Source organism: Megalops cyprinoides, chromosome 11 (genome assembly GCF_013368585.1).
Source record: "Megalops cyprinoides isolate fMegCyp1 chromosome 11, fMegCyp1.pri, whole genome shotgun sequence".
In the NCBI taxonomy this organism is placed as follows: Eukaryota; Metazoa; Chordata; class Actinopteri; order Elopiformes; family Megalopidae; genus Megalops; species Megalops cyprinoides.
Window position 1 is genome coordinate 35,927,228 of NC_050593.1, and position 15,497 is coordinate 35,942,724.

The 15,497-nt window shown below is 40.6% G+C and overlaps 1 protein-coding gene across 3 annotated transcripts in view; it reads right to left on the reverse strand.

Annotated features, from left to right (window-relative positions):
• LOC118785663 (PTB domain-containing engulfment adapter protein 1) overlaps positions 1-14,979 on the reverse strand; it is an 81,128-nt gene extending 66,149 nt beyond the window's left edge. For all 3 annotated transcript variants that reach the window (XM_036540500.1, XM_036540494.1, XM_036540495.1), the window contains exon 1: positions 14,898-14,979. In XM_036540500.1, the coding sequence (XP_036396393.1) occupies positions 14,898-14,972 (75 nt within the window). In that variant the 5' untranslated portion in view covers positions 14,973-14,979. The remainder of the gene's footprint in view (positions 1-14,897) is intronic.
• Between the last annotated feature and the right edge of the window lie 518 nt (positions 14,980-15,497).

The following is a 15,497-nucleotide window of genomic DNA, read 5'->3' on the forward strand; positions in this document are numbered from 1 at the left end:
CGCTATGTACAAGACAAGGCCAAAGAGTCAAAATAAGGTATTTAAACACTACAAAAGGTTTCTACATTAAATACGCTCACACACATAAATTACCATATATATTCACACACAAACACACACTATACTGTACATAATTTAAGTGACGCCCTGTGTGATAGTTCAGCAGTCAGAGGACACACGTGAAGGTCTTCAGCCCAGTCTTTACTCACAGAGTAAGGGACACAAACACACAAAGCATAACATAAATGCATCTTCAGGTAATGAGAAAACGTGAGGCCCAAGTGAAGACACTCACCTGATAGCCTAATCCACTGGGGAGGTGGATTCACAAAGAATTTCGGCAGCAAATGCCCTTTTAAAATGATGAGGGACAAGAAGCAATTAAAATACTATGATGTTTCTGTCTCAGCACCGCTTCCACACTGGACCGGCTATTCCCATGAGCCCTTGCACAGTTCTGCTGTATTTATGTGGGAATGTTGCAGGGATGTTTGCTTTATTGTTTTGGGGCGGGTTTGTAAGCCGTTTCCCCTTTTTCCTCCGTGTGTACCTGTCTACAGTTTTGTGCTTGACTCTGTGTATCGGAAGAGTTATCACTGCTATGGTGCAGCTTCCTTCATCCTGTCTCTGTGTCCTCGATATGTTGATGTAAACACACCGTTCTTTTCAGATCACATGCCCAACTGTAGAGGGATTGTACAATTCCAATAAACAGCATTTTTCAGGCTTTACTGTTGTGCATCCTGAATTACGTGTCAGACAGAGTCTGGCGCTGGGTTCTGCCAGAGATTTGAGTCAATGTAAGACCAAAATAAAGGCATTATGGGTAAAATGTAACAGCACAAAGAATCTGTTGCCAACATGTGAGAGCTCCACGGATGAAAGGACTACATTTCACTGCTACGATGTGATAGCAGACAGACAGCTTTTAACCAATATGGCACCAAACAAACATCTCACACCTCACTTCACACATCAGTGACCAATCAGAAGACAGGGTGCCAGCTATCGAGTGCCAGGTGTGAAGACTCCTTTAAACACAGGTGTGCTAGCCAAAGCGGCCGCGCTCAGCAGAGGATTCTGAGCTAGATGCGTCAGAGCATAAACTGGCCCTAATTGTGAAAAATTCCCCTCGTCGGTGTCTTGCTGTTAGTTTCAGTAGAACATTGAGCATTTATTTAATTTGCCTTTGCTTTTAAGTTTGTGAGTAAAAATGTTCTTTGTCTAAACCGTTTCTCCTGTGGTGCATTTTAAAATGCTTTCGACATCTGCAGCTTCATCCTGCTTTGTGACACAGCGGATGAGAATAAAAGAACAAAGAGAGGGGTTAAATGAGCTGCGTCCCTCAGGAAGTCTCCGTCTCCGAAGCCAGGGGGAGCCACGCGGCCTGCATATCACACCAGTGACCCGTGCTCCATTCTGAATACGCTACTTTGATATTCCTTCAGCACTGAATACCGTTTTAAAAAACAGGTAAACATTCTGTGCCGTGCACACAAAGCCCAGCCTTTGAGGTCCTCGGTGGTTAAGCAGTCAGTGAAATTTCAGACCTTTACCTCAAGGAAAATCCACAATCATGAAAAGAATGAAAGGTCATCTACCCAGAGGGAGCATGCGGTATGTAGAAGCCCGAGAATAAGTACATTTCACAAAGACATTAAAAATAACTCAGGAAAAAAATCCACCCTGCGAAGGATGAACAAACTTCAGACAGAAGAAGCAGGGAGCCATATGAAAAGATTTGCGTCCCATCTGTGACAAGTTTGAATGAACACAGCAAACATAACTATCACCTGAAATATTTAAATCCTGCATGGGATAAAAATGAATTCAGTTCAACAACTGCTGAGCACACCTGTCATGCCATTGCCAAGACAGTCAATCAAGTGATTTATTTTTTTTTTTTCAGCTCAGATCTCAAACAGTGCTTTTTGCTCCTCTTCACTGCTGGATCATTGCATTTTATAATGCTGATGTCACATTTATACATTTCCAACACTGACATATACTGACATCGTCCATATGTATGCGGTGTCTTATGAATCACAGTTGGCTTTTACAGTTGGCTTTTTTATTTTATATTTTAAATTTATGTGGAAATCCGGTAGCATTCTTAAGAATATTTGATGAATGAAGAAATGGCTGCTGATCAGCTATTGGCTCAAAGTCTTGCTATTCATGTACCATTCAACAAAATGAAAGAGCTTTCCTGGCTCTTTCAGCAGGGAAGTTAAGCGCTACTGACAGAGGTGTGCATTTTACAGCTATATGGTTTTAAGCGAGGAGTTAGGTCAAGTTTCTGACTGCATCATTTGATTTACAATAAGATGGTGCTGTTCAGACCAAACATTCTCACTAAAATCCATATGGCTAAAATACAAACCACTTATACTGTGTCACTGTTCAAGAGGACAAAATTTATCAGGCAGGTTAGAGCTACCTCCATCACATGGAACAGTGCATTCTCATTCATAAAATAAACGAGGCCTTACATGGCTAATTTACTGTCATTAATCTGGCCATGTCTGTAAGTGGGCGGAGTACCTTGCCTGACAGACAAGATCTTTGACTTGATGTTTCTACTAGGAGGGGTGGCACATTGTGCAGGTGAAGTACCTTGTTGGCCCTTGAATTCGTTTAATCTGATGGGAGCTTGAAAAGTTTTGGCCGCAAAATAGCAGCCCTGCAGTCAACAGTGTGGAGGGTGTAAAAATATGGGTGTAATGTCCCAGGTGACCACTAGTGGCCAATGTTGTTGCAGCCACTGACACTGTACTGTTCCACTTTTGCCTGCACTTGGCTAAGGTATAAAGTCACATGAGTAATACCCTGTTAGACTCATGAGGCTTGTGTAACATTGTTTGCATTGTTGGGTCCCTGAGCCCATTCACTCTTTAACTCCCTTGGAAAGCAGGCCAACGCACTTAAGACGTTTCCTTCTGATACGGACCTGGATTCACAAACTTTTTTTGTGAAGTACTCAGACATTTATGTAAATGTCAATGTTTTCCCTCAGTAAATGTGGTCATCTGTAAACCATTACATTAAATGTTTGTCCATGGTATTTTTTTTTTTCTCTGCAAACCAGCTGGATCTGTCGATCAAACTACTGGACCACTAAACACTCCTAGAATTGTGAAATGCAGAAAGTATGATGACACATCAGCCCGTTTGTCAGGAGGATGTAAGTGTTCCATGTCTATTCAGGTGTTTTTGAACCTTATTATCTTTCCCTGCAGTTTCTCTCCTTCATTCTTTCTCAGCTGTTAACGGTATGTAAATACTTGCTCCCAAGTCTTATTTTTTCCTCAACTGAGGGAAAAATGTAGCTACTGTACACTGTTCTGTAGCTACACAATGATAGTGCTGACCCTCCCTTTGAACTCCATTTTCTCCCCAGGAGACTCAGAAGGACCACCTTTTACACGGTTCAGATGGCAGCATTTAGCTAGTCCACATTCCGTGACGTACCCAATTCACTCAAAGTCACCTTCCCTACAACGCAGCAAGAATACTTCAAGGTTAATGTTTTTGGTTCCTCCGTTTGAATGTCACGCGTATATATTTGAATTGGTGGAAGAAAAGCATTATCCCAAGAGAAATGTTAATGGAAGGTCCGGTCACAGGGGGCGGGGAGCAAGAAAATCTCCATCCACCCCCCCCTCCCTAAAAATCAAATCCAGATTGCATAACTCAATCAAGAAAGGCCTCTGAAGTGACATTCACCAGCACTGATTCTGCCAGTTGCTTTCTGCCCTCAGGGCGCTAGATAGCTAGATGGTTAATTTACTGAGTGCTTTCATCAGTCCGTCTGCCACCATAATGCACACTTACTTCTCAACATAACCACTGACCTGGTCCATGTAATCTTTCAGGTAATTTTATTTGTTCACACTAAATCTGTACATTCAGCACATAACAGGACTGTAAGATTTTGTCAGCAAGTGTGGCCTCAAAACAAAGATGTTGTGCTGCATGCTAAACTTTAGTTTCAACTTGACAGTAGAGAAAGACTAAAGTGAGCGTCTGTCTGTATTTCACCTCAGTATCTTTGCCCCACTAGAATACAAGGAGCTGAAGGAAAAGCTCTTTATAATTGTACAGACAGATAAATATTTGCCTGCTGGTTTGTCATTTTTTCGTGTTTATTTTCTGATAATGTATACTAGCACTGTGCACTGCTAATACCAGTGAGAAATATCTGGGGTTTCTGTCATAATAATTAGCTCTCTCATTGCAATAAATAATAATAAAAATTCTACACCAACTCTATAGCCAGTTACTAAACTAATTATATGTGCCTCACTCATTTTTTTTCTTTGATGATTGTTTCTTGTTAAACCTCATGACAAAACATTGTTTTACCAGACTCAATGTTTCTGATGGAAATATGACTACATTTACTTGCAAACAGTCAGTTACTTCATCCTAAGGCCTTATCATGTGAGTGTTGTCCTGTTAACCCTGGACAAATGCATTTTAAATGCACTTTAAGCTTGTGTCATGCACATGTATCCAGTTCCATGTATGTCTATGAATATTCATTTAAAAGTACAGATAAAATTGTGATTATAGCTAATCCCGCCCCTGCACACCCCTAATTGACATTTTAAATGCTTGATTGATTACTCCTACAGAAATAATGTCACTCTCAATCAACAGTCATTTCAGGTCGATAAATTTTAACAACCAAGCTCAGTATCTGACAGGCTTTATGGAGCAAACAGAATGCTTCAGCCAGGATTTTGAACAACCTGATTTTTACCCAGGACAAGTGACAAGGTAATGGACTGAAGATTGCCAGTGAGCTGGTGGAGGGTTTTTTTTTTCATTCACTTCAGTGAATCAATGGATGGGCTGAGCTATTCTCCCTCTTCTGGGTAGGACAGGCTTTCAGGTCAGTGTCCCTTCCAACTGTCTTTCTTCTCTTGGTGAAGAATCAGCTTCCAGCTGCAAACAATTCTATACATCAATAAACAGCCCGGTTATGTGTCACTTAAAATGCATGGCGAAAACAGTGGAAATCATCCGGGCAGCTGGACTGATCGTCACAATTGATTGAAATGATTTGTCGAAAAAGAATAAATCCATTTTTTATTTCTTCAAACTGCTGATCACCAGGGTCCACATTTTCTAAGCAATAAGGAGGCACCTGGGTGTCGCCATGTCCATAGACCTCAAGCCCCAATGACTGGGAAGACAGAATCAGAAGAATCGGCAGAGAAAAGAACACAGACACGCCTCTGTCTGCTATTTTTTTTCAGATTTCACATTACAGGTGTGGAATTTTATCTCTTAAGCTACTGGAAGAGAATTGCATAACACAAAAGACTATAATTTTAAGAACACAATGTTCTGTTGGACATGCTCTATTTCTGTGTGCGCACAGAGCCTTGAAAAGGGGAAAAAAAAAACTGTGTTGTGTCATTCAAAAAAAAAAAAACAGCATCCCCTGCCAGGCCCAAGGTGCAGAGTCTGGCCTCGTTGTGGCATGGAGAAACACACTGGCAATAATTCGGTCCAAATTTTCAAAGGGGACAACCAGACGGACCAGGGTATCAGAGCAGGAAATTACTTGGCATCTCAGTCCCAACTGTATTCATTTCATGAGTTGTGACAACCCAAGCAAAGACATAAACCACAGTGCAAGCTCATCGTATATCCCCACGGTATTGACAACAGGAGGCAGCACAGTAATGGGACAAAGTAAATTTAATTTGCTTTAATGGGAATGAGTTTTATGAGATTTGCTGGGAGGTGACTTGGCAGAGGCTGATTAGAGAGCAACATAAATAAATTCCTTCAGGGCTGTGCACATCATAGCCAAGAGCATTGCCAAAAGGTATTACCCCCATGTCTCAGTACTGCTGGGGTGAGATACGCAGTCTCATTACTCAGTGAGGATGTTGTGACTGTACACAACTTCCTTGAGGTACTAAATGGCAATAAAAAATACACTGATTAATCCAGCCTAGTGGAGGAAACCGTAAGCATGCTGACATGACAGAGGGTGGCATGTAGAGTTTTGCTTGTGTGGATGACCTGTGGAGTCTGAAAGTGGCAGTTAAAAATGAATCTCAAATCTCCCCACCGCGAAGCTGAGAGGACCACCAAGGCCTAAATCAAGATGATCCAAAAGTCTGTACTTGAGAAGGTGAAAAGCACAAATTAGTTTGACAAATAGTTTTTTTTTTAATCAAATAAAACTCTAATCAAGAGTAAACATGCTTGAAGAAATTAACACCGTCTGAAATCCCAGCGGCATCATCTCCAGTCATGACTCTTGCTTAGTTATGGTTTCCAGACAGTCAGCTTGGGGAACCACCACTTGATTCCTGTGGATCTGAACCCACAGGAAACGTCTGCTACAGGCCGCAACGAGAAACAGCTATCTGACACTGAAGCCACTCCCAGGATGTGGCAGGGTAACACACAATTCTCAGCAAATGCACAGCAAACTCCAAAGATTTTCAAACAGCATGCTTGCCAATCAATCACTCTTTTAAAAGAAACTCTTAAACCATTATCTGAAAACTGCTGAGAAGGCACACATTAAATAATTAACTCATCTTTACCCACAGACTGCCGAGGGTAGAAGATGCATCCGCTCACCACTAAACCCCATGTACAACCACAGCTCTCCCTTCCCTTTGTCTTCAGCCATGCCAACACCATAATAACCCACAGTAATAAATCCACCATTACCAGAAAAAGCAGCCCTTCAACTTCACGGTGTTGAAAGGGAACAGCAAGAAGAGACTAAGCCTGTTTTGCCATGTAGCAATGCAGTAATGACTCAGCCTCTCAGTGAACCAAATTTCTTAAACCCTTCCATATTGGTCACCCATAATTCCCATGAAAGAGATTACGAACAGCGAATCTAACTGACTAATTGTCCTGTAGCATTTTCGGTGACACTCATTATCAAGTTGCCCAGGGAAGAAGTAAAACTTCAGATAAATTACTCTTCTTGGAAACTCTCACTTAATCAGGCAGAAGAACATTAACACCCATGTCCATTACTGGAATGTGCAGGATGAAACATATTAAAATCCTCTTGCCTGCCAGTCTAAATAAATGAGTAAATATTCCACATTATCCATGGTGACACGTTACTTAACACCAGCAGAATGCTCCAATCTCCTGCGATTATATGAAAGATACAGAGCAGGCTTTGTAAATGGTGCCAAAGGCCCATACACCGTATAGCCTGTTTGCCAATTATGAATTTGGAGTTATGAATCATTTCATAAGATGTAAGACAGAGAAGGAAAACTTCAGTTTCCATGGAAGAAAAGTAAAACAGGTAAAAATGTTTGTTGGGTGTATCAAGAACAGACCCAGATGAGCACAAATTTCAGTATTAGTTATATGAAAATAAAATAAATCTGTTGAACTTCAGTCAATCTTGTGCTAGGAAGGCGACCTTTCAAAAAAATGATGTGCGAAAACTGTACTCAAACTGTGTCTTGGTCTCCACCAATGTCTATAAAATGAACTGATTTTATCAGACTAAGGAAATGCCAAACAGTAGATCTGGAAAGACTATACATTTTTAACAGTCCCTTCCATGTCCATCATAATGCACATTTATTGTAGTCAATTATGCACAAAGAGTACAATTAACTAAAGTCCAACCTTTTGCTATTCACTAAATGTATATATTTCAAATGTAGTTAGAAAGACATTCACAATCAGTGCTGCTTCCATTAGGCTCTTAACTACCAAACTGATTTCTCCTCCAAGCAATTCAGGTCAGTCGATACATTGGGTCCCTTACTTAGCAGGAGCATAGGGTACCTGTCTCTTCACAACAGGAAGATTGATAGTCGTTTAAAAAGTGTGATTACAGTGCACTCCCTATTTGTTGAACACTGCAGGATTGGTGAAAAATGGCACTTAAATGAACTGATAGATAACCTAAAGAGCTTAAAGTGCGAAAACCCAAGGCTAATCATATGCATTGAAGCTGCTATTGCCGCGGGAAAGTCAATCTATTGTTGATTTGTACACCGTATTACCGTAATGGCCGTTTGATTTGAGCAGAGTAGGTATTTCACTACACACCACACTAATCGTTAAATGCCATCTTCTTACGCGTCGGTTTGTAAACTTTGAGTTTATTAGCTCATAACACTTCAGCTGGCATAAAAGTTTTTGTTGTTTTCTGGAGTTGGGATATTCCAGGAACCGTTGACTCATGTGGTTTCAAAAGGTCATTAAAAGTATAACAGAAAGGCCTCAGGAACCTTAAGTTTCCAAACGATATAAATTCAGCCACCCTTAGTAATGGCTGCACCTAAAGGCCACTAATATAACGAGATTTATGTCCCGTGAGGTGCATCTTAAGACCTTCAGCCTGTGGATGAAAGTCAGTCACACTGTGCCAATGACTTAGGCTATAGCATGAAAATTCCTTTCTTGCTGCTTTAGTGAAGAGCTAAGCAATGGACAACAAGACAAATCTGCTAATTACCGCACTGGAAAAGTGCTGTTGTACCTTAAGCATTTCCCTTGGTAACATGACTGATTTCATTCCTTTTCAATTCCATGTGAGCAATATTCTGTAGCAGCACAGTATAGTGGAATCAGAATGAAACACAGAGATTCCCCAGATCCTGAACGAGCCAAAGCCAAAACCAAAGTAAATCAGGGATTTAATTTAACTGTAGACCTGCAGCCATATTTGCCATGATCCGCACAGGAACCTGGAAATCTTCACAGCAAGCACACGCTACGGTGCATGGGATAGAAAAATGTTCTTCAGTCCTTGGTTCAAGCTGGCAGTTTGTCTTAACAAGCTATTGCCAGGCTAGGACTTGTGTCAGCACTACCACTGAACTAAGACAGAGAGTGAGGAAAACACTGTTGCTCCTTACTCATGTTGAGCACAACATCAGATCTCAGTTGCTGTAAGATGACATCAATTGTTAAAGCTTTCCTAGATACAACAATACATGTCTAACTCAGTCCGTTCTGAGCACGGCGTGTTTTCATTCACTACGCTTCTCTCACAGATGAACGGCAGATTGCAGCTCATGTCTGTAACAGCCACTGTTAACAAGACCTGCTTACACACGATTTACAGCCACACGGTAGCCATTCACTTGCAGCAGTGTCACTTAACATCCCCGTCTCCCACAAATCCTCACATCTGAATGGCAAATATTTCTGTTAAAGACAGCCAATGGGAGATTAAACAACATGGAACGGCACCAGCCTTGGCTGGCGGTTTCACATTACACTGAATATGCACACACGCTACATCAAGGTTCTCCTCAGCGGCATAAATCTGGCCCTGGGAGAGGCTGATGGATGGGGCCATAGAGGGCCTTGATTAAGATAATGTTTTCTCATGAAAATGTGCAGCCAGCTAGCGCCAAAACAGCCAACACTGCGTATTATTAACCTTGCTGAGAGATTGGGGCTCTTTGTGAAATAAATTAAAAATGCATACATTTCCTTTCAGCTTGCCACTGTAATTGCTTTTCCTGTTTGAGCACAACAGCCCTAACAGCAAATTTATTTAGTCCTTTGTTGCTAACAAACTAAGCCAAACATCCCTTTCAACCTTCCCTTCAACAAGCGTTTAATGCTTCTTCTTATAAGATGCTCTTGAGTGCACATCTGCATCTTACAAGCAGGATTCAGAAAACAAATATTTATCAGACGCATTGAAGGGTTTTTACTCTACATCAGATCCATCCTCTCCACTGCACACGCAGCTTGTAAACCAAAAAGGAACAGCATGCATCAAAGAACATTTCGAAGGTCAGTAAAGTGAATCGTTACAACATGTGAACGTTGCTTTGGGTCACTGTGCCTACAGGTTGGTACGACAATTAAATTAAAAATCTTTCATTGCAATGACTACAAAATTAGTGGTGTACATATAAAACATCCAGTGGTCTTTACTAGGGTTCAAATAACAGTCGTAGTATCACGTGCAACAAAATGTACAATGCTCTTGCAAAACTGACACTCCAGTGATTAAATTTGTTAAGTAACTACAAGTATATATAAGAAGTATGACAGGCTAGGCCAACGGCTTCTGTGTTTAGTGTCATCATTTGTTTTGAAGGAGACTGAGTCAGAACTCCACACGGGCAGCAGAGTCATGTTTTAATTAGGAGCTAAATCAAAGTCAAATGTAGTACAGTTATATCATAGAGCATTTTGCACTGGTTTGACTGGAGAGAATGCCCTTTGCTTGCACTCTGTTGGTAAGATGATTTCAGGGATCACGTGCTGTGACATGCATCACAGGGTACAATAATCTGGAGGAAGGGAACAGTGAAATTTACACATTTATTTGCTGCACATAAAAGAAGCTTTCAACGTCTACAGGAGAAACTGTTCAATACCTCCAGAGGAATCGCAATTATTCCAGCATTTAAGGGCAGTAAATAACACAGCGCTTGCCGCGTCACAGGGGGAGTCGAACTGCAAACCATTTACACTCTTCAAAGAACAAAAAACAAAATTCTATTCATTTTAGGCAAGCTACAGTGTGCATCCTTAACAAAGCCTGAACCTTTTAAAGTCTATGATTTATCTGACATTCATTAAGATTCAGTACTTTTAACATGTTGGTAAGGTATTCCGACATTACTTGGCATATTTCTGTACCACTCTAAATATTAAAGAAGCTGTATGCAATAAGTAACCAACAAGCTTGCAAAAGCCTGTGCATCATTAATCCGTTTAAGGCTGTGGAATTTCTGTGAGGAAAAAAAAGAAACAATGACTAAGATCTGAGGTCTTAAATGGGACTTTTTTCCTAAGTGGGCCTCTGATCTCAGGAACAAGGGACCTCCACTAATGTAGAAATAATAGTTGACTGACCAGCGAACAATCCCTTTCACTAACCCCGCCATCAAACAATCCTTTGTTTGTTTCACAGAAATTAGGTCATAGTTGCACAACCAACTGCCTCATTTCCATTCAAATATAATTTCATACTCATTTTATTCTGAAAGGTTTAATGGAACGGATCACAGAGTACGCACTGGTCACTTTTTCCCTTTCACACGCAGCTATGTTTTACTGTTCAGCAATTTCATTGTTTTAGACTGCTTAAGTGAAAAAGTGAAATGAGACAGTCTAATGTAAGAGCTGACTGAAAGTATGGAATATACATGTTAAAAAAAAACTTTAATAAATGAGCTTGAAGATATCCTCTGATATCCCCTCCTATCACATTTTTTAGAGCATTGTTTCCGTTTGCTGTATAATATAATAAATAGCATGATTTCTAGGTTTTTAATCTAGTAAAAATAAATATCTTAAAATGCACATTAAAAGAGTGGAGCAGCAGAAGTTAGTCTTTCTTTCTTTTGTTCGTTTCACGCAACCTGGCTGCGGTGACATATGGCTTCTCTAGCGAGCAAACTTGCATAAAATGACTTCAAAGGCAAGAGTTTGCAGACTTTGCAGATTTTAAACCCCATAGGAATATAATTAACAGTTAAGAGGCTACCATTTGACTGCTTGCCAGTTAAGTATTCAACTAAGTTTACATGCACACAACATGCCAGGTAACGGCCCTCACCCTGGTTGCTGTGATATTTTAAAAAAGCTGTTTACAGGCACCCTGAAATATGGCCACTGTTAATATTCCTACATGCATGGTAATCAAGAGTATCAAATAAGCACTGTAGAAGAAAAGGCATTGTCCCGCTAATTATCTCATTTGTTAAACTGGCTAATCACTTTTGCATTATTCTTTGTTGTTTTCTAAAAACCTTTGCAAAATTGCTTATTGTGAACAATTGTCTCCAAGTCGCTCCAAAATTGTGAGCTTTTTTCAGTAGCCATGACAGTGAGCTGAACAATGACCCAAGACTCCTTCCTAAACACTGAACATGTGCAGCCGTAACCTTAAAGGAGGAATATTCCAAGTAAGGTGTTCACTTGCCTCTATATCCGATTTAATGGAGGAATATCCCACTTGTCTTACCTGGGTTTCTCATAACCTGAATACTGTCTTGGCTGTGGTTATCTGAATAAGGTGTTCACGTGACTAATGTCATTATCCAAATGCGTGAATATGTGAGTTAACACCTTGGAATATCAATGTCCAGCTAAACATAGGCATTCTGTATGCTAATGTCGGGTAACAAGTCAATCACTCTTAAATCGTAAATAAAGTTATCTACCTCTAGCAAGATAGTTCAACATCAAAGACTAGCAAAAATAGTTTTGACCCTCACCCCCAGTGATGCTCATAGCTGCCCTAAAAGCAGTGAGGTGGAGGTTGTCTCATTCCATGTCAAGAGCACCAATTTTGATCTGGCTTGAAAAATTCACCTGAAGGTTTCTGGTCATGCTGACTTCTGAAATGGTACTCATTTTTCCCCCCTTTAAGCAGTGGCCTGATAAAGTCAGCAACAAGTGACACTGTAATACTGAAAAGAAATATCAGGTTTAGCATCTCATTTGTCCCAAAATAACCATACAAGAATAGCAGGCACCCCTAATTCACATTTCTGACTTTTCTGGATGAGGGACAAGTGACTATATTCCAGCATCAGAACTACTCTTCCTTTTAGCCTAAGAGAATGCAAAGAAGTTAAAAAATCGTGTACAGCCATTGGGTACTAAATTTGGATCTTGGCAACTGCAATTGCAATCATAACTGACAACCAATTATGTGACCAAAGAACCGCACAGGGCTCCAGCAAGCTTGACGTCTTCCTTCAATTTGCATGGTCTGGGTTTAGTGCTAGGGTAAAATGTGAGAGGGTGCACTTACAGGCATTTGTGGCATTAACTTCAAGTTGAGAGGTTACGAATTTAATTTATTTTTGCAATGAAACCAGAATTAATCTAGCTTGAACCACATAATGCATTCAATATACTGTACCAGTCAGAGTTTCTTCAGGACACGAAGGACACCAACACTATAAAAGTCTTCCTTGCCAAATAAGTACCTCATTATCATCAACCTCAATAATAGCCTTAATTGCAGCTATTCAACTTTCCAGACACAATCAAAACATTTATGATTTTGCTCCAGGAGCAAATAGTTTGCTGTTAATGACCCAAGTAGTGACAAATGTTTTATTCTAAAGATGCCCTCTCCCAGGAGAAGTTGGAAGTATTGGAAAAAAACAGGACACAAGAAGAAGGTACACATTTCAGAATACAATATGTGCATTAGTTGCATATAGTCTGTTTGCGGAGCTCAGCATTTGTTCAAAGTTAATATGAGGCATCCCTTTTAAAAATTGTTCCAAAAGCATATCATCACAAAGTATATGATTTGTAATTTAACAAGCATAATGTTTTGTGGCATATGGATATGGATAAGCGAGTGGGTTTTGTTGTGCTGTGGGTGAAATGTACGTGCTATGAACTTCACAACCAAACTATTTTATCTTAAGGCATCAAGCAACCTTCTTACCCCGCATACCGAGCAAAAAGCCAACCCACTGCACAATGCAAAAAAAAAGAAAGAAAAGAAAAAAAACCTTTCTGCAATATGAAACGAGCTGAAAAGAGCTGAACAGAGAGGGTAAAAGTTTACCAAGAAGAAGAGCCTCTCCGTGAAGATGAGTTATTTTACTGCACTATAGGCAACACCAGGACACTGACACATGTCCAGCTAATTCTGACACGTCATCCCAGGGAGAGGCTGTCAGCCTTAGGCCAACTCCACTCTGTCCACATCAGTGGACGTCCTGGGGCAAAACACTGCCTCTGTCCCTAAAAAATGAGGTGGACGTCTACAGCTCTGGGAACGGTGCTGCGTAGTTTATCTCAGGGTAGGACAACACGGCACGCCAGCAGATGCAGCTAAAATAACCAAACTGAATGCTACTGGAGCAGTAAATTACGGAAACAAACTGCCGTTCCGCAGATGCATCTGCCGGCGATGACCCTTTATCATGATTATGATGATGATGATGATGATGAGGAAGGTACTTCCCTTTAATGTTGTACGGTAATAAACAGGCAGTTTTGAGTGGTTTAAAAAGAAAAGCATCAAACGTGCATGCATCAGAATATTTTCAGCAAAGTGCAATATCAGATCATGCAGGCGGATAAACACCTGGCAGTTTTTCTAATGAATAAAGCATTCAAATTTTAAGGCTTTGAGTGATTCCACCAAAACCGAAAAATGGAAACAGAATTATGCGCATTCTGTAGTTTTTTTTTAATCGTATAATACGGCTCTGTTAAAAAATACTAATAAAAGTACAACAAAAGTCATAAACAACAAAGTGCTTAAATCGATTGTCTGAAAATAATGCGTTGCTCTTAACCAAGCATGCCACTTTCCGCACCTGAAATTGTCAACATTTTCGAAAGTAGTGTAAATATCGAATGCAGGTAACAATATCCCATGATCGCGTCGTGTATCAGTAAAACCGGCACGGATATACACTGTTTAAGACTATTTTGCACGGTTTAAGATGTCATGGAACTGTGGCTAGAACTGCGACGCCTTTCTTACGATTTCCGATGCATATGCCACTATATCGTAAATTTTCACCTCACACTCGTAGCTCGTATTGAAGCAAAAGTTATAAATCACCCCTGCAATCTCCGCGACTCTTTCCCCCGTCAGCCATCTATCGCGACAAAGTTTTAGCTTTCGGAGTCTGGTGCAATGTCAGCTGAACCGAACTAGGAGAAACAGTCTCCGTTTGCATTTTAACAGAAGTAAAACGTCCCATCAAAGACCTACGACACAAATCCTCATTGTTTACCTGCGGAACTGCTGCACAAAAGATGCAAAAATCGACTAGACTCGTGCGTATCTTCACAAAATATGATGCGTTTACCGCAAAACTATTTCCAATTTGCTCCAAGTAAGATAAATGCAGTGAATGTACTTCTTAGCGCTGCTTTTTTACTCCACAAACACAAGGAGAAGAGCACGGCACACTTACTGAAGAGGACTCGCGGTTGCCTGGTTGTCCGGCGCGTAGCTCCACTGTGCGCTCGCCTGGCCAAACCTCTCTCATTCTCCCTATTCTCCACACAGCCACCAGAAGAGTTTAGTGACGTCAACCAACAGTTAAACGCCGCTATTCTCCAGAAATCGCCAGCCAGGCGTACATTTAAAGAGACAGCACATAAATGCACGGTTTAAAGGGGAAGGCGAGTGACTGTGGCGAAGTTCTGCACCTGCAAATCAAACGGCAAAGTAAATCTGCTCATCGCGTCCGCGGAATTCAGCTGCTGAAGAGCTGTTTGCGTTCTCGAGCACACTGCAAAACTCGATTCATTATAAATACGACTTAAAAACATAGCTGTTTCCCGCTGATTTTTTAAAATTATCTTCTTTCCCTTTTATGGGCACTGCCTGTTGGTGGAGTGCGACATACAATGCAAAGGCATTTCGTTGTGGAAATCGCCATCGAAGTTTAAAAAATTAATTAACTACTTCCATCCCAGGCTGAATTGCATATGGGAGTTACATAATTACTCATGAATATGTGGTATTTTTAAAATTACTGATTTCCAGAATCTAAACAAGTACCACTTCC